The sequence below is a fragment of the Choloepus didactylus genome, chromosome 1 (assembly GCF_015220235.1).
Source record: "Choloepus didactylus isolate mChoDid1 chromosome 1, mChoDid1.pri, whole genome shotgun sequence".
Taxonomy (NCBI): Eukaryota; Metazoa; Chordata; class Mammalia; order Pilosa; family Megalonychidae; genus Choloepus; species Choloepus didactylus.
In genome coordinates, this window is record NC_051307.1 from 196,944,681 (window position 1) to 196,966,278 (window position 21,598).

The 21,598-nt window shown below is 40.4% G+C and overlaps 2 protein-coding genes across 12 annotated transcripts in view; both read left to right on the forward strand.

The window, feature by feature from the left end:
- Nucleotides 1-17,061, forward strand: part of ZKSCAN7 (zinc finger with KRAB and SCAN domains 7) — a 23,125-nt gene extending 6,064 nt beyond the window's left edge. For 2 of the 11 annotated variants that reach the window (XM_037848664.1, XM_037848667.1), the window contains exons 4-6: nt 1,031-1,116; nt 1,426-1,552; nt 3,409-6,609. In XM_037848664.1, the coding sequence (XP_037704592.1) occupies nt 1,031-1,116; nt 1,426-1,552; nt 3,409-4,844 (1,649 nt within the window). In that variant the 3' untranslated portion in view covers nt 4,845-6,609. Of the gene's footprint in view, nt 1-1,030; nt 1,117-1,425; nt 1,553-2,182; nt 2,268-3,408; nt 6,610-8,544; nt 10,837-13,389; nt 13,494-14,418; nt 14,578-16,909 lie in introns of those variants that run through there. The other 9 variants (XR_005218690.1, XR_005218689.1, XM_037848679.1 and 6 more) reach the window with 9 other exon arrangements.
- Nucleotides 17,062-17,067: 6 nt separating this feature from the next.
- On the forward strand, nt 17,068-21,309 carry ZNF660 (zinc finger protein 660). The gene is given in 1 exon segment (XM_037848750.1): nt 17,068-21,309. A coding segment is annotated over 1 exon segment (984 nt). The 5' UTR covers nt 17,068-17,085; the 3' UTR covers nt 18,070-21,309.
- Nucleotides 21,310-21,598: the final 289 nt, after the last annotated feature.

A 21,598-nucleotide genomic window follows, 5' to 3' on the forward strand; every position in this document is an offset into this window, starting at 1 on the left:
GAGGATTTTGAAAGGGTGAGAAAAGTGGTAGGTATGTCAGGAACAGAATATAAGCAAAGTCCCTAAGCCAAGGGTTCCTTGGGCTCCCATATGGGAGGGCTGTGGATTTGGGAGGCTGAGGCCTGCTTACATGGGCCTTGGGGATGAGACCAAGAAGATTTTAGGAGGCAGGAAATTATGTGTTAAGCAGTGTTTCAGGAGGATTACTCTGGCCTAGGTAAACCCTGTAGATTGAATGGGGGAGAATACTAGTAAGAAGCTAGTGCAGCAGAATAGATGTGAGGCAATTACTGCCTGAACTGGGGTGAGTGGAACGGAATGAGATAGATGTGAGAGACACGTTATAAAGGAAGAATCCATGGGACTTGGTTTTGAAGAAGGGAAAGGGGGGAGTTAGAGAGTCTGACCAATGTTGAATCATTGACAGAACTTGGGAAGTCAGGAAAGGAAGATGATAAAAATATGCATTTTAGATACTGAGTTTAAGGTATTGTGGGAAGCCCAAGTAAGATGTCCAGTAGGCAATTAGAAGTCTTGATGGGGGTCTGGGACAGAGGTGAGAACTGTGAGGACAGCCTCAAAGCAATGAGAGTTCATAAGATCTCTGACAGAGAAAAAAGGGAAGCACTGAGGCCAGAGGTTTGAAGAGTGCCCATAATGAGAGGACCAGAGCAGAAAGACAGAACAGTCAATGAGGGGCCCAAGAGGCAAGGGAGAAATCAGGCTTGGCTGGTGCTAGGAGGAAGAATGTGGTCAGAAGTGTAGCTTCATTCAGAGAGGTTGAAGAGAGAGAGGACTGAGAGAAGCATCTAATTCTGCCTTACGAGGGAAAATAGCATTTTACTTCTATGCTCCCTCCAGGGAAAAGTCACAGTACACTTAGGATAATGCCTTTGTGGAAAAGGGCAGAGAGTCAGTGTGTGAGGAGCTGCCTGGGTTCTCTTAAATCCACTCATTGGGCATACAGATACAGATCTTATTGGAGCCCAATAAGGACTTGTCCCACTCATAGCTCTCTTTCCTCCCTCAGCTCAACTTGCTTCCCCACTTCCTGCCCTTCCCCAAGTGGGGAAATCAGGAGACCAGGCAACTGTGCTTCGGATGGTCAGGTCCCAGGTGAGCTTGATTCTTTCTGTCCTTCCCGAATTTTCATTTCTGTGACTCAAGAATGACTAGAATTCATCTCCAGGCCTCTACCCCATACTGAGACTCCTCCCGTGGTTTCTCTGCCTAATGGCTTCATCTGGGGCTGGATCCTTTCTGTTGAATTAATGGACTATATCTTGCCCTGGATTTGTCCTTTTAGATGTCTCTTCCCAGCTTCTCTTCTTTCCCCACCCTCTTTGCCCATCAAGAGCCTGTACCCTCTGCCCTTTGCCCTTCAGGGTGGGGAGGTTCCTGAGCAATAGATGTTTATCATTTCAGGAGTCTGCAGTGTATAAGAACCTGTCTGTCGACCATACTCAGAAGAAGTGGAAAAGTCCAGCACTCAGTCAGAGAGTCCTGTACCGGAGCATGATGCTGGAAAATTATCACAGGATGACTTCACTGGGTAATGATTCTGTTCTCCAGTAACTTAGAGACCACATTCTTTATATTTTCCTTGCTGTGTATTTTTAAGCTTTTTATTATGAAAATTTTCAAACGTAAACAAAAGTAGAGAGAATAGTAGAATAGTATAATGGGTCTTTCTGTACCCATCACCAAGCTTTTAACAATTATCAACATTATTTTTGCTTCATTATTACTGATTAATATTTTTAGTTATAAGGTATGGAGAATCACTCAAGTTATTGTTCCTGTATGTTAAGACATAAAGGTAATGGGAACCAGAACAAACTGTTCATTTAGTCTAGTCTGTGGGAAAAAGGGCCTTGTGGAGGCTGGGCCTTGACCCAGGGCAGCCCCAACAGCAAAAGCAGATGAATCTCTATGCCAAGGTTCCACTCTAAACTTAACCCAGCTACTCCCTCATATCTGTCTTCTCTCTAGTTCTTTTCTTTGCTGCTACCCAGTTTCTTTATTGTGAATCTGTTGTTTCCCTCTTAGTTCCTTCTTAATTATAGTTTACGTTCCCTTCTAATTTCTGCTTGTCATGGCTCCTAATGGCTTGGCTTCTGTCTGTGCCTCTTTTCAACTTCAGCTCTTGCTCTTAATTGTCTTATCTTTTCTCTACTTCCAGTTCAGAATTCTCTAAGAGAAGGACTCCATTTGGCTCAACCACTAAATCGTGATCGGCTTTAGCCTCAGGCCATATCAGAGGCTAATGCTTAACCTACAGATAAGTTACTCTTGGATCTAGTGGCTGGCCCTGGTCCTATCACCTATGGTCCATGATGGGATGAACAGAGTCACTTGGCACTAAGATTCTGTTTTGGCAAAGACGAGCAGGGTAGCTTCCTGGAAGGGGCTACTGGAAAGGCAGGTTCTGTGTTAACAAGTAGTACTGGAGAAGGTAGGCTTAGAAGTAAGAGACCCAGACATCTTTAATTTGTCATAAACTAAAATGGCATGATGGTTTGTGGCCCTGATTAAGACGTGACTGAGAGGAACTAACATCTTCATGTTTAGCTATGACCATGATTACTCTGCCTTCTCCCAGCTTTTCTAGTCTCCAGAATTCAAAAGCAAATGTTCAAGTGTTCAGTTTCCTTATTACAGAGACTTAAGATTCCAAAGGCATATTTTGATTCATATTTCAAGTCACTGATGTCTTTCTTAATTTTTTCATGAGTCCAGTACTGGTTCCTATGCATCCAGTTCTCCGGGAACCAGGGGGAGTTCCCACTTTTAGACCTCTGCTTTCCCCTTCAACACTGTTCCCCACCATTTGGCATATCTTGTTTTCTGAAACATAGTTTCTCTAAATCTTGTCACTGTCCTGTCATACCAGAATCACTCTTTTTGTGTGTATTTTTTCCTAATCATACCCTCATAAGTAATTCTCCCATCAACTCACTGCCATCTTTGCCCTCACTTTTTCTTATACTTGAGTTGAAGTGTTTGCCACCCTTCTCTCCTAACATTTTTTCTGAAAACCATGAAACTATACAATGTCATAGCTGGAAAGTTAGACTTTGTCATTTTACTGAGGAGACATAGCATTTCAGTAACTTTTGTGAGATCACGTCACACAGTACCGTCCGGTCTCTTGCCTTGCCAATTGTCCCTTTAATGTGGCGGTGGTGGCTCAACATCTGTCCCTGATATCTTTTCTCCTACCCTCCTCCACTGACCATTATCCCTCTCTTTGTTTTGCTGTCTGTGAGGGAAAAAATGAGCTATTTTCCATTTTCTCTCCTGTTCCCATCTCCTCATTCCTTACCCATAACCTGAAGTTTATCTTAATGATTCTGTTTCCTCAACAGGGTAAGAAATGAGTAAACGTTTCTTTCTTTCTTTTGGCAGCAGGTGAGAACAGGACAGAGAGTTCAGAGGTGATTCCAAAGCAGGACATTTCTAAAGGGTACGAGAAATCTGATAGGGCATCAGGAGGACTCTGTGGGATGGTTCCTCGGGCACTGGAGGCTGGAGATGTCCGTGAAGATATTTTAGAGAAGCCAGAAGGGCAGCAGCCTTCAGATGAAGAAGGGAGCAGACTGGAAAGTGAGGATAAAAAAAAACCTATGAGAGACAAATGTGAGGACTATAAGGAACTTGGGGAACATTCTGATCAATCCTCCAGTCCTGCTGAACATCAGGGAGCTCTGAAGGGACAGAAATTCTATCAGTGTGATGAATGTGGCAAAGCTTTCAATCGGAGCTTACACCTCCTTGGCCATCAGAGAGTCCATTCTGGCGAGAAGCCCTATGAATGTAATGAGTGTGGTAAGACCTTCAGACAGACCTCTCAGCTCGTTGTTCATCTCAGAATCCACACAGGGGAGAAACCCTATGAATGCACCGAGTGTGGGAAGACCTATCGGCACAGCTCTCATCTCATTCAACACCAGAGACTTCATAATGGGGAGAAACCTTATAAATGCAATGAATGTACAAAAGCCTTCACTCAGAGTTCCCAGCTCATTGACCACCAAAGAACCCATACTGGGGAGAAACCTTATGAATGCAGTGAATGTGGGGAGGCCTTCATTCGAAGTAAAAGTCTCGTCCGACATCAGGTACTTCACACTGGTGAGAAACCTTTCAAGTGTAATGAATGCAGAAAAGCTTTCTGTTCCAATAGAAATCTTATTGACCATCAGAGAATCCACACAGGGGAGAAGCCTTATGAGTGTAATGAATGTGGCAAGGCTTTCAGTCGAAGTAAATGTCTTATTCGACATCAGAGCCTCCACACTGGGGAAAAGCCATACAAATGTAATGAATGTGGGAAAGCCTTCAATCAGAACTCCCAGCTGGTTGATCATGAGCGAATTCATACTGGAGAAAAACCTTTCGAATGTAGAGAGTGTGGTAAGGCATTCAGTCTGAGTAAATGTCTCATTCGGCATCAGAGACTTCACACCGGTGAAAAGCCCTATAAATGCAGTGAGTGTGGTAAGTCCTTCAACCAAAATTCACACCTCATTATACACCAGAGAATTCACACTGGTGAGAAACCATATGAATGTAATGAGTGTGGGAAGGTCTTCAGTTATAGCTCCAGCCTTATGGTGCATCAGAGAACCCATACTGGGGAGAAGCCCTATAAATGCAATGATTGTGGGAAAGCTTTTGGTGACAGCTCTCAGCTGATTGTGCACCAGAGAGTTCATACTGGAGAGAAACCCTATGAATGTGGTGAGTGTGGGAAAGCCTTCAGTCAGCGTTCCACTTTTAATCACCACCAGCGAACTCACACTGGAGAGAAGCACTCAGGTCTGACTCAGTCAGTTTCCTAAAACATGAATCTCTAAGGCAGAGCCTCCTCTTGGAACCACTAATCACAGTGGACCATTCTCTAAATGTTTTCCATTGGATCACTAAGGTGGGAGAGTGGGAATAACTTAGTGTAATCCTTCTTCACTATTGAGAAAGTAAGGACCACATTTTCTTTTATTTGCAGATTTCTTCTTTACAAAAAAAATTGTTTTAATCTGTGTAATTTTCTTAGTTTTTCATCTCATAATCGGATCATGCTTCTCGAGGACAGAGATCATGTCTTTTTTATTCTATTCCAGCTCCTCCATTTTACCATTTACATAAAATCATTCTCCAAGATTGACTTTTTCCTGTGTATTGGCTATTGCCCTTTCTATTTACTTTTTAAACTTCTCTAATCTAGACCTTCATCACTTGTCATTTCCTACCTAGAAAACCTTTTTGTGCTTGCTAATCTGTATTCCTCATAGCCTAAGATCCAGCTCATCAGTGCCTTTCTTCTTCATTCAAATTAAACTTCTATCGATTTTATCTCTGCTTTGAATTAGCTGGTGCCACAATGTGCAATTGTTGTCTTGTAAATTATTCCCAACTTGATGTATATGTCTGTACTTTCATACCAACTTCATGTAAGCTCTTTGAGGTCAGGTGTGGTATTTGTTTCTTTTAGTGTGTAGATAAGTTTGTGCATAGTGGTTGTTATATAAATAATTTTTTTTTTATTCAACTCTCAATTGAACCATTGTTAAGAGTAGGCACGCTTCCCCTGCACCCACCCAAGACTAGAAACCCCTGAAGATGGAAGTGTCATCTCATCATAGGGAATCATATACAAAGATCTCATTGATGTCTTCTACCTATACCCCTAAAGTCTCACTATTGTTGCTCGAGCCTCAAAGAGCTAATGGATTTGTGAGTGAGTGTGCGTATGTATCTAGATATTAGAATGGACATTCATGTCCCACTAATATGTATTTTGCTCTGCACAGACTCCAGTTCTGAACTAGCTGACTGCACCGTGCTTCCTAAACAAACAGGTTAAGAGCAGAGTCAAAATTTACTGCTAAGAATACTTGACTTTTGTGGCCTATGGTAAAGATGGTTGAAAATCCCAGCTATAAGTATTTCTGGATGATTGGAATTCACAGTGATGAGGTTTGTGGCAAGATAATAGAGCCAAACTAATCTGTTTTCCTTATCAACTAGTCCTGTCTATCTGCAACTGCTATCTTAATACCAGCAAAGTGCGAATTGTACCCTTCACTATTGTAATTACCTCCAGGTCATCTTTCATTCCTCAAGTAAGGTACGGGAAATCTTTCCAGAGGATTTATTCTTTTTCTGCAGTCATATATTAGACATGAGCTTCAACAGCTCTTCCCTTGCACCCTTTTAGAGGGCTGCAGTATTAGGGGAACTTTGCCTCTGGTGTCCAGTCCATTTCTTCCTGTCCCCTAAATTTGCTCTTAACAGGATGACAGTATGGCAGAGTTAGAGGAAAGAAGCTAAAGGGGCAACTTCAAGGGGAGAGATTTTGTGAACTTTGGTTAACTTCTCAGAGACAGTAGAGAAGAATGAGAAGAGTTGAGGTGCAGGAAAATAAGGTGTGATTCTTGGGGAGACGTTCGAGATAAGGTTAGAAAGAATGTTTATTAGTGGCCTAAAAAAGTTAGTGAACCAACGACACAACTGGAAATATGCCATTTGTGAATATATATTTTAAAATAAATTTCTGTTCTCAGCTATATTTTTTATGTTTCCACTTTCCTTTAGACGATGTGCAGATAGTACTTTTTTTTTTTTTTTTTTTTTTTTTTAAGTTGTTTTACTTTGGGAGTTCTCGACTCACATGGAAGAGCCCAACCCCATGTGGGCACATGGGTGCATCCTTCCACTCTGATTGGATATTACCAATCATGTATTCACTATGACCTCTACTGCCTGTTGGATGTTACAGCTTTACCTTATGGTTCTTGTCTGTTCATTTTCTTCTCCACTGAGGCTTTGGAAGGTGGGAACCAGCATTATTCGTAGCTGTATTGCCCACCACCATTAGTGAGTGGTGTAGGTGCTTAGTAAAAATGAATGCCCTTTCGGGAAAAGCACTCTGTTTTTTGCATGGAGGAAAAAGGTCTGCATTTGAAAGTCACCTCAGTTTCTATTGGTTATTGTTTGTATAAACAAAGTAAGTGATTTTTTTTACTTTTAGTTTTAATGTTTTTTTTTTACTTTGATAGTTTTTTAGTTTTTGTTTCCTAGCTTTTCTAAGTATACAATAAATAATTATTTGTTTTTCTCTTAATTTCCAATTTGTATGCCACTTAATGCATTAGCAGGAACTTCAAAAAATGTTGAATAGTAACTAACAGGAATTCTGTGTCTTGTTCTTAACTTTCAGGGGGAATGTTTTCAGTGTTTTGCGGTTTCACATGTTACCATTGTTGTGTTCTGATAAATACTCTGTCATGTTTAGGAAGTTCACTTCTATTCCTATTTTTAGAAGAGGCAGTCTGGTGTATTGAGAGCACATATTTTGTAGCCAGCACCTTTGTTCATATCTTGGTTCCACCACTTTATCTTAGATGCATGATCCTGGGTGAGTCTCTTAGCTTTCTGGTGTCTCAGTTCTTCCATCTATAAAATGGAGCTACTTCATAGGGTTATGGAGGATTATATTAGTTAATACATTTAAGTCATTTAAAACAGTACCTGGCACATAGTGCATACTATAGCAATTATTGCTATATTAGGATTTTTTTTAGGAATGGTTGCTAAATTCTATCAAGATTATTGTTAACCTGTTACGGTTTTATGTTTTACATGCTTTATCCTTTATTGTAATTCATTTTGTTGACAAGTTTCCAAGTAATTGAAATTTCCTTGCACTCCTGGAATAAAATCAGTTTGTGGTGAAGTTTTTTTTAAGTACAGAACTAGATTCAATTTGCTAAAGTTTTTGCTGGCTTTGCAAAATGAATTTGGAAGGGTTTTTTTTCCCTCTCTCTTTATTACTATGGAAGAGTTTGCATAATATAAGAATTATTCCTTATGTAGGTTAGCTAGAAATATCTTGGTCTGATTCTTTTCCTGGAGGTGGAGTATATCTTTAGCAACCTTTCAGTTTCTTCAGTGGTTGCTCTCTTCATGTTTTCTACCTCTATTTGTGTATATTTTGATAATATATATATCTGGAAATCATTTTTATTGGGCTGTCAAACATGTTGGCACAAAGTTGAATCTAGTATTCTGTAAAATTCTTTTACTTTCTTCTACATACTCTCCTTTTTCATGCATCTTTTACATTTTGGTTTCCTTTCAGTTTTTCTATCAGGATGGCCAAGGGTAGTTTTTTTGTTTCTCATTTGGATTCCATTTTTTCTTAACTATATTTTTCATATGTTCTTCAACTACCTCAAATCCCAGAGGCTTTTTATTGGTCCCACATTTCATTAGTTTTTTCTTCATTGTTGACTGAATGATGAGGGCTTTCAATTCCTGATATTTGCCCCAAAATAGGGAAAGTGGATTTCTTGGAATCCTTTTTACAGTCCAGATGAATGCTTTTAAATTTATCCTCCTACATGTGAAGCTAGAAGGCTCATTGTAAGTTTACACAACTACCATGCACTTCAGCAGTAAAAAAGTAAAGAAGCAGCTGAAAGTTTTGCTAAGCTGGTTAAAGACCTTCCACCGAGGGCCACCTTTCTGTTTTTGACCCAGCTTCCATTCTGTGTATCCAGTGTCGTCCAAGTGCTCTGCCTCATTGGGAAGCAGCTTTTCTGTAAATGAACAGCATGTGGAAGAAACCTTCAGTCACAGCTCAGACTTTGTTTTACCTCAGTGAATCCACACTGGGAAAAGAACCTATTCTTGAGATAAGTATAAGAAAATATCAGTTGTGGCAAACATCATCCAACCAGAGACTTTACACTTGTGTGTGGCAAAGCTTTTGGTTATAGCTCATTTCTTGTTAGACACCAGAAATTCCACGTGGGTTAGAGTCTCTTGGTTTTTGGAGGGTGAAAAGTCATTAATTTAGAATTGCCGTCTTTTTTGTGAACATTTCTGATAAATACTATGCCTGAAATAGGAGTGGAAGAGCTTTCAGCTATAGTACATAGCTTCTGCTCCATCTGTCAACCCACAATGCAGAGAAATGGTATCAGTGGACAGAACTCCCAATTTATTTTTAACAATCAAACAATTCAAGCCCAGGAGATAGTTGAGGGGATCAAACATGATGGTAAAGTTATAGAACCTGGACACTTACCCACTTGGCTTTTATACACACAGAGAAAATATTCCACAGCTATACTCTCCATTCCCAATTCTAATCATTTAGTTTTTAATTCCAGAAGGATAGGTCAAGAGATTATGGAGGCATGTAATAGAATATGAAGTTCCAACACCACCTATGAAGCAAAAGGTTTAACTTGAATCTCATCCAGCCTCTATAACATTCTTTCAACTAACAAGAAATACAGGAAGATACCATGAGGAAACAAACAGACAAATCTAGAATGTCAAACATTATTTAAGACAGTTGGTCTAGACTCTTAAAAAAGACAGCAAAACAAAAAAGAAAAACAGTGGGGGACTCTTTTAGATTAAAAGAAACTCTGCAGAGAAACAGTGACCAAATATAATGAGTCAAACTTGATCCCCAAAACAGCTGTAGAAAATATTTGGGTAACAATTGGGGAAGTTGGAATACGGAATGAATATAATGTCTAAAAGGTCTAATTGATGATGATGATGTGACAGTGGTTGGTTACATAGAAGAATGTCCTTATTCTTAGGAGCTGCATGCGGCATATTTAGAGTTGAAGGGTTATGATATCTATAGTATATTTTCAAATGGCATAATGTGTATGTGTGTAGGGAGAGAGAAAGCTAATATGGCAAAATGTTAGTTGTTGAATCTAGCTAGAGAATATACGTATGTTGTAAGGTTTCAAAATAAAGTTTAAAAAAGATAAAAGGAATTATGGATGGCACATAACACCCTTTGGAAGAAATGCAAAGGTAGTGGGGTAGCACAGAATAGAGCATGGTAACGGTAGTCAGAAAACCCAGGTCCAGGTCTCAAATTGTCCACTATTAGCTGTGCATCCAGAAGCAAATAATTTCACATATCCAGGCTTTAGTTTCCTTATCTAGAAAATAAGGATTAATAAATTTCACAAAATTATTCTGAAGCTTAAATTAGTTAATGCCAGAGAAAACCCTTCACAACTTAAAAAGGAATATATATTGCAGAATTGTCCTATTCACTTTTATACTTTTTAAGTACCTTTGGATCCTTTCATTTATCCTGAGAAACATATATCTTCAAATAAATTGTGAACTCCCAAAGGGAAGTACTGTATTTCTACCTTTTTGACCAATAAAGTAATACCCACCAACTGGATATTGATTTCCTTTACCAAATATGAGTCTAAATTTCTTTGGCAGGCATGAAGATAGTAAATATCATAATAAAGATTGAAATTGCTGTATATTTAGGCAATTGTGATGCAAAATGCTAATACCTTTGTTTCTGAACAGTGACATTCTGGATTGAATATATGTATTTGTAGGCAAAGAAATATGCTTGTGGATAAGAACAACAGTTTGGATGAGGTGAGGGCCTGGAATTTGTATTTTTAACATGCATTCAAGTGATTCTTATGCTCTCTAAAATTTGAGAACCACTGGGCTAGAATATTGAGTAATCATTACTCCCTGGGACCAAATGTGGGTCCAAGAGCTTTGAGTCAGAATTAATGATACCACCCTCCAAAAAGAAGAGTAAGTGAAAAGCAAAACCAAGTTGAAGATTGTTATAACTGTCCTAATGTACATGGATAGTCTTAAGGGATTCCTGATGTTGTGGCAATAGTGCTGTGCTCCATAACAAAGGGTCCCAAGTTCTGCTTCCAGCTTCCACTAGGCATGTGTAGGTATTATTTCTCTAAACCTCTGTTTCTCGGTCTCATCGATAAAATGTGGCAAAGGTGTTGTGTCACCTACATGAGTTGATGGATAAGAAAACTGTAAGTATGCAATATATATTTGTTGATTGATAAAGCACTTCAAAGATTCAATCCTTAGATGACTTCTTTATAATTATTCCCTACATTATCTCATCTTGCCCTATATGGAGATATCCATATGTATGTCTTTAGCCTTGACTTCTTTACTGAACTCCAGACTCCTGTCCCAACTGCATATATGACATTTCCTCTTGGATATCTAATTGGCGTCTTAAATGTAACATTACCAAAACAAACCTATTGAATCTTCTCCCTATTCCAGTTCTTATTTCAGGCTACTCTTTTTCCAAAAAGGCAGTCTTATTCTTGTTGCTCAGATAAAAATCGTGGAGTCATCCTTATCCCACATAAAATTCATTAGCAAATCATGCTGGCACTGCCTTCAAATATTTGCAGAAGTGTATTTTACCACCTCTCACTTCTAAGCTAATCCAAGCCACCATGACTTCTTGCCTGGGAATACAAAAATAGTATTTTTTTTAGCTCCCTTCCTGCTTACCTTAAGACTATTCTCAACAGAGCAGCCAGAGCAGACTTTAAGATGTAAGTCATGGAGTGAAATTTACAGGAACAGGTTTTTGGCTCCTTTTGTGTCTGATAGCTGATAATCTTTGAACATTTAACAGGAAAGAAAAAGACCAATGATTTCATTCCTCTGTCCCAAAACCCTCCAAGAGCTTCCTATGTTACTCAGGACAAAATCCCACACCCTTGTAGTTTACAAACTCCTGAATGTGTCCACCCACCTCCTGATTCAAGGCCTTTGCGCCTGCTTTTCCATCTATCAGGAAAACTCTTCCCTTCAGATATCCTCATGCCTCGGTTACTCACTTCTTGTTTCTCCCTTTTCTATGATCGATAAAGTAGTCCCACCCCTAGCTCTCTTTCCTCTTATTATCCCTACGTATTATCGTCCATCTTCCCGACTTGACTGTGAACCTCATCGGACAAGGAGTTATTTTCATTGCCGCATCCGCAGCGCCTAAAACAGTGTCGGGCATGTAGTAGGCACTCAATCAAGTTTTTGTGTGCTGTCAGCAAACGGAGCCGATCCTGCCTTTGAAAGCCTGAGAGCCGCCGGGTCTGCTTCAGAGAGCCTCCTTTTGAGAGAGGTGGCCTGGCCACCCAGTTGATTGGTTCCTCTTTCCCGCCGAACCTCATCCCTTTCCCAGGCTCGTTCCAGGGCCTTCGGGCGCATTGGCTGATCCTCCTAGCCAATGACAGGGGAAAAACGGCGGGAGGCAGAGCCAGAGTGCCCAGAGATCCAGCGGGGCTCCGGAGGGGACGGGAGGACTCCAGTTTGGGGGAGGCAAAGAGACACCGAAATTACCGATGCCTAGAAGGGCCCGAGGGTTAGGGTGGGAGCTAGTGGGGAGTCGGTGACGTTGTTCCGTCTCCGCTTTGTTTCAAGAAGTGGGACCTGCGATTTCGGTGAGGGGTGCGCGACAGCCTGGCGGGAGGTGGGGGTGGGGTGAGGGGTGGGGGGCACAGGCCCGGAATGAGGCCCCGCCTACGGCCGCCAGCTGCTGAGAAGGGGGCGCGGCAGCCCAGTGGGTGGCTGTGGGACCCCCTCCCCTCGCTTGGCTCTGCCCCTTTGTCTTGGGTCTCGTCCTGGACTTCGGGTAGCTGCTCCCTCGGACCGGGCTGGTGGAGGTGACAGAACTTTTTCATCCCCGACCCTAATCCTTGGGCCTGGTCCCAGAAAGTCAGTGGGTCTCGGGGTGGAAGAGTTGACTTCCAGCCCCGGTCTTCCCAAAGTAATAGTGGTAGAGGCTCCTCCCAGGTTCAGCAGCCTCCACAAGCCCTGACTCAGATCATCAGTCCAACCCCCACTCTGCTACCGGTGAAGAAACTTTGGGCCCAGAAAGGCGGACAGAGTCTTGCTCATTATTTTATTTAACAAATATTTATTGAGCACCAACCCAGTAGTGTGCTAGGTCTTGGAGTTATAGCTCTATACAAGGCAGAGCTATATTCTGGTAGGGAAGAAAAGAAACAAGCTTGGATGTTAGAAGCAGAGCTTGGGGTACTGGGGGAGCACAAAACAAATGTTGAGGCCTAATAATCCTGAGATGGGTGTTCTGAAAAAAAAATCTTCTTTCTTCCCTTTGAAGTCTTATTTCTTACATACAGTAGTCACAGCAAAGTTTCCCTCTCATCCCCCTTCTGCAAACTTCCTGAGAAAAGTTGGATTGCAGAGAACTTTCCAGTTGGAATACATTTTGCAATTAGAAGAGAATATCAAGGCTTTTACATAGCAACAGAATGTGTGAAAAGGAGCAGCTGGCCATTTTGTGATGAAATGAACATTTCCTTCAGACACAGAGTCTTGTCACCCATTAGCTACACGATCTTGGGAAATTCATTCAACCTCTGGGAGCCTCGTTTCCTCATCTTTAAAAATGGCAATGAACATCCTTACTGCCAAGGGTTCTATAAAAAGGGAAGTTGCCCAGAGGATGAGACATTTCTCTAGTGTCCACTTGGAGTTGAGCTCTTAGAGGACTCAGTCATTCCTATTGGTTTGCAGTGTTTCCAGACCCCAGTAGAAACTTCCTCTCCGAACCCAAGGAGGAGATCAGGCAAGATCTGTGCTGGGCAGAGCCTTTGGAGTGGGGCACAGGAGTGAGGAGGGTGAGTCATTCCCTTCTCTCCTGGGAGGGTGAGACCTATACTGTGAAGTTAGTCTGGGGTCAGAAATCTTGCCTGCTAGAGGATATGGGGACCAAGGCTGAAAGAGAACATTTCTGCATGGCTATTTATTGACCAGGAAAGAAGCAGAGTAGTGGGAAGGAGTGCTTCTGGACCTTAAGGAGCAGAATTTTGGGTTGGGAGGGAGGGCAATGTAGTAAAACTCAAATTTCTGTGTCAGGGGACTTGGGCTTGAGTTCCAGTTCTGCCTCCAAGTCCCAATTTCCCCATCTCTACATTTGAATATAAGACTAGGTGGTCTGGGAGGTCACTTTCAGCAATGATATTCTGAATGTCTCTGAGCAGTGGGACTCTTAGGGAATTTAGGCCCTTGGATGGCCCTGTTGAAAGAGAATTGCCAAGATTACAAATACCTTTATGGTGTTTTATCAGACAATATGAAGCACAAACAGGATGAATGGGTACAGGAGGAATTGTGGTATTGAGGTATAATAGAGGTCCAGTTCACCTTTCACCATCCCCAGATATTAGATAGTATCCTGAACTTGTTTAATTCAACATTTCAAATCAAATAACATTTACTAAGCAAGGCACTGTGCGGGATCCACAGGCGAATATTATAGGCCCTGTTCTCTGGGGATTTCCAGCTTAAAGAGTACATGTGAGGAGGAAGGAAACACATAATATAATTCTAGTATATAAGGCACACACTGGTTTGTATAACAGAATTTTTATAGTGTCTTTTGGAAGTACAGAAGTTTTTATATGCTCAAATCCATCCATTTTAGACCTTTAGACTTTTCTCTTCCTGCGATCAAGTAGTCCCTTGATATTTTCTTTTAGGGTTTTTTTTTTCCTCCCCAGTTTTTACATTTCACATCTCTGTCTCTCTGGATTTTGTTTTCAGGTATTGCCTCTTATTCCTTACTCCACTGCCGCTAATCAATAACCAAGGACCATGTGACCATTGCTCAGAGGAACCTGAACCCGCAGGTGATGGTGGTGAATGAAAGGAACACAGCCTCCCTGGGTAAAGCCTCTCCTCTCTCTCTCTCTCTGAGAATATCACTCCACCATTTGTGGTTTCCTCAGAGGCTCAAATGGATGGTGGTCCTGAAATCAGAAGACTCACCCACCACCCTCAGGGATTTGCAGGTCAGAGAGTTGAGGACCTCATTAGTCCTCATCCATTCTCCAGCCATCCAAGAGTGCGCTTATGCACAGTTGCCTGGACACCCCTAGTGTCCTGCTGGCCCCATGGTCTCTTCTTTGCCTTTTCCTATTTCTCTAGCCAAGAACCCACCCCCTTCCTAGTGCCTGGGAATTCTTCCAGGATTTCTGAGGGAATTTCCTATCCATTTCGGCAGAGGGCAAACTCCCCTCAAACTTAGTGCTCCCTCATCTGACAAGTCTTGCCCCTTCCTCAGGTCCCCCAGAACCACCTGGGCCTTCCTCACAGCACATCCATGGGCATTTCCCATTCTTCCTACTGTTAGAAATTTCGGAACGCAGTCATAGAGGGCATGGAGACCAATCGACTTCAGGCAGGAAAGTTTTATTTGCATGTCAGCATGGTGGAGGTTTGAAGTAAAACTTCAGCCCATCTGAGACAAAGGGAGAGGTGTATTTATGCTTTTCCTTTGGGGGTGGTCAGTTGGTAAAATGCACAGAGGTTTAGCTGATGGGCCAAGTGGTGATTAGGCCCGGGGGTCTGCCAGGGTGGGAATTGAGAAGGAATGGCGTGGAACCAATGGGTAAGTGAGTGGTGGGGTTTTGCCCTTTTAAGGATTGGACTGTATATAGCTGGAGAAGGGGGGCATTGGGCAGGATGCAGTGGCTGCAATATGTCATTCTGGCCACGAGGAAGTTTAGCACAAAAGGCTTGTCTAATGTGTGGTTTGTGAAACCTGCATTTGGAGTGGAATTTTTCAACACCTATCTGCCCCTTCTAACCCACATTCTCATCTCAATAAGCTTATACATTTTATGACTTCCTTTGTCCCCTCTGTCTTATCATTCTCCAACTGGCATTCCTAGCGTATTCCACCCTTGTCTAACCTGTTTTCCCATGTCTCTATCTTAATGATGCTACCATTCTTGATATCCAATCTTGGACCTGATGACCTTGGATTCTTGCCTTCAGTAATATTCTAGTCTAGATATCTATTCTGATATCTGTGGATGCTTTCCTGGAACTAGCTAGATTTTTTTGTTCTCTGTCCCAAGTAGCAAGACTAGGGTCTTGCTATCTCATTCACGTCTCCATTCATTCAACAAACATTTATTGGGCACCTACAAAGTGCTAAGCCCTCTAATGGTCACCCATAACTGCATTCCTGAAGTTGTCTCCCAACTCATTTCCCTTCCTCCATTCCTTTTTTCTGTCTGGACCAATGTTCCAAAAGCATTCTTTACCTGATTTCACTTTTGGGTAGGATAATTGAAAATGTATTGTCCAAACTAGGGTACTTCTGTGAATTAAGGGGGACACTATTAATAATGATGCTTGGATAACAGATTAAACCAGCAGCATTCTGGGAAAACCAGAATATATTATCACCCTGTTCCTAGGTAACATCTCTTAGATGCTTTCTTTTTCAGTTTCTCTTAATTTACTCCCCATGGGGTACCCCAACTGCCTCTCTTCTCTGTTGACAACTTCATAAAGCTGAAAGAAATATTCATGTGTTGAGGGTAGGTAGGAAGTATGGAGACTGGGAAAAATGAATGGCAGTGCTTGAAAAGCTGTATTTTTTTTTTCCCTTCCTTTATTAGAGAAGTTGTGGGTTTACAGAACAACCATTCATAAAATACAGGATTCCCATATACCACCCCACGACCAACACTTTGCATTGGTGTGGAACATTTGTTACAATTCATGATGGCACATTTTTATAGTTGTACTATTAATTAAAGTCCATGGTTTAACTTCGGGTTCACTTTTAATGTAGTGTAGGTCCATGGATTTTTTTTTTTTCTAATTTTTATTCTGCCCTCATATATAAAGTCTAATATTTCCCCTTTTAATCATATTCAGGTATATATATTTCAGTTCACTTTTGTTATAACCAGACTATAGTTGAGTTTACCATTAGGAGTTAGATGGCTGTAGATCTGGGAATGGATGATGAGGCAGAAGGAAACCAGGATAGATTTTATACTATTTATTGCCCATTATGATGCTGGGCATGTTTGGCTTCTCTTAGCACCTGGCTTTACGTAAGCCTTCACTTTGATCTCTCTGACTATATCTAGCCTTATTTCTCTCACCTTCTTTGATCTCCTGCCTTTGAATACTTACCCAACATGTGGTCTACACATCTTGTTGTCCTTGGATAATTCTCTGTCTGCTAGTACAGAGAACAGGTGACATGTACAATTTTTGTTTCTCGTGTCAGATGGTGAAATGGGGAATGAGGAGGTGTTGAATCCAAAGAATCATTTCTGAAAAATCAGAATATCATTAAATTTCAAGAGGACTGCACAGAGGTATTGCCAAGGACCTCAAAATCTAAAAACCCTCTGAAAGGAAAGAAGACTAGGAAGGCCACTGGGATGCTCCAAGCAAGAGAAAATGAGGAGAAAGATAAGAAACTTCAAACATGAGACAGTTAAAGACAATAAAACAGTCACAGAAGTAAGTAACCAGGAATGTGAAAAAGATTCTGACTTTTCAACAAATGAGAGATTTCAGGCTGAAAAGAAACAGTATATCTGTAATGAGTGTGGGAAAGCCTTTAGTCAGAGTGCAAACCTTACGGTACATGAGAGAATCCACACAGGAGAGAAACCCTATAAGTGTAAGGAGTGTGGAAAAGCCTTCAGTCACAGTTCCAACCTTGTTGTTCATCGAAGAATCCACACTGGACTGAAGCCCTACAAATGCAATGACTGTGGGAAATCTTTCAGTGGTAAGTCACACCTCATTCGACACCAGGGAATCCACAGTGGGGAGAAAACTTATGAATGTAAGGAGTGTGGGAAAGCCTTTAGTAGGAGTTCAGGTCTTATTTCACATCACAGAGTTCACACTGGAGAAAAGCCCTACACTTGTATCGAGTGTGGGAAAGCCTTTAGTCGTAGTTCAAACCTTACTCAACACCAGAGAATGCACAAAGGAAAAAAAGTTTACAAATGTAAGGAATGTGGGAAAACTTGTGGTTCTAATACAAAGATTATAGACCATCAGAGAATACACACTGGGGAGAAGTCTTATGAATGTGATGAGTGTGGAAAAGCTTTCATCCTGAGGAAGATGCTTAATGAACATCAGAGACTTCATCGTAGAGAGAAACCTTACAAGTGTAATGAGTGTGGAAAAGCTTTTACTTCTAATTGAAACCTTATGGATCATCAGAGAGTTCACACTGGAGAGAAACCATATAAGTGTAATGAATGTGGGAAAACCTTCAGGCAGACTTCTCAAGTTATTCTACATTTGCGAACCCACACTAAGGAGAAACCCTATAAATGTAGTGAATGTGGAAAAGCCTATCGTTACAGCTCACAGCTTATTCAACACCAGAGAAAACACAATGAGGAGAAAGAAGCGTCATGAATAACATATTGTTGGTAGTAAGGTTAATTGCCACTTTTCTGAAAAGCAATTTGTTAGTGTATCAACCTTAAATCTACTTCTAAGAATCCATATTAAGAAAGTAGTCAGAAGTAGACAAAGATGAACAAAAGGGATATTCATGCCAACATCATATATAATTGAGAAAAGGAAACTAGATTTTCAACAGTACAGAGTTTAAATGAATGAAAGACCATCCCTATGATGGTTTCACAACCATTATAAACATTTTAAAGAATATTTAATGTCATGGGAAAATGATTTGAATGAAATGGAAGATAAAAGAAAGTAAAAACAATGAAGTATGATCCAAATTTTTAAAAACAGTATTTATATATAGGAAAAAAAATTGGAAAGAAATAAACCAAACCAAAATGTTAACAGTGATTATCTGTGTGTGACAGGATTGTAGGTGATTCCTCTTTTCTTTTTACTTTTTTATGTCTCCTACATTTTGCACATGAATGGTACTACTTTTATATTCAGAAGAAATATACAGTATCTTTTCAGTGCAATGAGCACATTCTCATTTTTCCTCAATAGTGTTATGAAAGGGGCATAGAATATTGAGTCTAAAGTCTTGGAATTGCACCCTAATGCTGACACTCGGTAGCAGTGGAACCATGGACAAGTCGCTTCCTTTTAAAGCCTGTTTTCTGTTTAATAAAATCATAACAAACACCAATCCTTTATCTTTTGTCCTTTTGAGATAAGCTGACTTTCCAGTTGTCAACAAAATGTATAATCCACATACTTAAATCACTGTTGGGTTAAAAGAATACTGCAAAAATGTACTGCATATTTCTCTTCCACAGTTTTGGAAGGGATCTACAGATAAAAGAGAGCAATCTAGGCTCCATCTGTTTAATATATGTCTAGAGAACAGGGGAAAAAAAGTGCTCTTAAGAAATTGAAACAACTGCAGGTTCAAAAACTTTAAAGAAACATTGTTACCTTAATATAAAACTAGTGGAAGATTCTGCCTTCACGTTATGTATCGCTTAGTGGCTAACAGCACAGACTTTGGGTCAGATCTCATTTAATCCTTACAACATTTATATAAGAAAATTGAGTTTCAGTGAGGTTAGGTGACTAGCTTTTGAGTAGTTGGTGCCAGGATTTGAATTTAGATCTGACTTCAAAGTCCATGCTTTCTTCATTGTAACAAAGTACCTCTGCCCACCATCCACCATTGGTTGTCATTGCGAGGCCAGTCAGGGTCCTCTTGGATAGCAACCTCTAGAATTATTTGACCATGGCTTCATAAGGAAGATGCTATCAGTGTTATCTGAGTTAGATTTATAATCTATCTTGCCAGCTTGTAATTTAGTTTTAAGGTTTATATAGTTCTTTCTTACTGTTACTGGAAAGAAATAGGTGGAGAGTGTGAAGATTGTATATTTATGTGAAAAGAGATTGGTTTTGTCCTATTTTGGTAGGATAGTAGATAACATAATTTTGTGATATAATAGTCCCTCTTTGCATGGTTATTCAAAGCAGGATTTGGAGGTCTTCAAACAGATTTGTTGCATTCAAGGTATAGGTCTGCTGTATTGTCTATCATCTTGGGGTAGGGACCTCTCCAGGTGTCTGGAGACACCTGGACACAAAGGTAGAGTAAGCCACCTGTGGCAGTAGTAAGCAGCATTGTGGCAGTAAGGGTGCTTCCATTATTTTCTGTTGTCACATGTCCTTTCAAAATAAATGAAGAGGTTTGTGTGTTCCATGCATTTTTTCATGCCAGCCATTCCCACCTGCGGATTACCAGTATGAAAATTCCCCATGACCAATGTCTGGTCCTGCTAAAACTACCTTAAGAAAACAGGCAATTAGCTGTCTATGTGGCATTCAGGAGATTTTTTTTTTTTTTTTTGAGCTTTTTATTGATGTTTCCTGTAGCACTGAGCCCATAATCTGTCCAAAACATTTTCTCATCACTTTGTCATAATGTCTGAAATTTATTCCTTCAGATAGGCTTTTCTTTCTCATCTTAAAAGATTTGTGATATTCAGGAATAAATACCTTCTGAGAAGGGTACCATGTCCTCTCAAACCCAGATATCTGAATACATCACAGTTGAATACATCTGTGAGCATCCAGCTCATTCCATCCTTCAAGCACTTTCATGGTACCCTGTGGAATTCAAGGTCTTTCTCTTTGAATGTGTTTTCTTCACCTTCTTGTTCTAATGGATTGTTCTCTAAAAGCAGTGCTTCCTCTGCAGTCTCACAATTGTTAGTTTTTGTCTCCTTCATGTGCCCCTCTCTGTACTGCCATTCTTTCTCTGTTCATTAAAAAAAAACCCAGGTCTTTTGAAATGTACATCACTAGACTACTATTATCCACCCCACCCCACCCCCGTTCTTGTCATACCCTGGCCTCCTGGGCACTCTCATTTAAGTTTTTAGTATACTGAATATTCCTGAGGAATCTGAAGAGGGAATATTTTTACCCACAGGCATGCTGGTTGTGTAGAATTGCTCTGTGTGTAATAAAAATATATATGTCTCTTTTTAGTTGAGAGAAAAATGTGAACTAAAATTTCATTTGGTATAGCATTAATTAAAGGGACATATATAAGACAAAAAATCCTACATAGAGAGGAAAATGTCTCACAGAACTTAGAGAGATTTTGCCTAGATGGTGTGTCCTGTGTTAGGTCTTGCTTGAAAATGAGAAGATTGAAACCAAAAAGAGGCTTAAGTAGTTGAGTAATACAGTTGGATCCAACTCTTATAAAACTAAAATTTAATTTTGGCTTTGTATTCCCAGTGATAGACTTCATTTTTTGATTTTTTCCATTCAACATAAAGAGAAAAGAATGCACATATTGTCAGATTGTTTTTAGTAACTATATTAGTTTTAATCACCTCTGATGTTATAAAATGAGTCATAAATCTGTTTTTGCAGGCAATAGTGGTAATTGCTCCAATAAATAGCTTTTATTCTTTACTTAGGTTGTAAAGAACATCCTTGTTTTCTGTTTCTTTCTTTTTGCTTCCTTTTCTTTGTTCAGAGTGGGAAGAAAACTATTCAATCTGCTTTTCTTTAACAGCTAACTTTTTTGGAATGAAGTGATTCTGGCTCATTTCTGATTCAAACAACATGAAGCTTGTTACTTTCACAGTTGTAATTCATAAATGAGAGTTTGACAGCCATTAGAAATTTCCTCCTGTTATTTTCTTCAAGGACTTCTACAGCCAGTTGTAGTCTTACCCTGTCTCTGGCCCCATCTGTGTTTCAAACTTGTACTACTGCATACTCCTCAGGTGGCTGTATAAAACCAGCCACATTCCCTGAAGTCCACTTCTACTCAGAAGGCAGGTTTGTGGGGGTAAAAAAGGAAGTGGCAGACTCCTTTCTGGGCAACAAAGATACAGGACCTGACTAGTTCCTATTGATCATTTGAAAACCAGATGGTACCATTTGACTAAAGTATAGATATGCAAACCATATGTAACCAATTTCTAAAACTATCTTAGACCAGTGGACTCCAAGTCTGGGAATCACA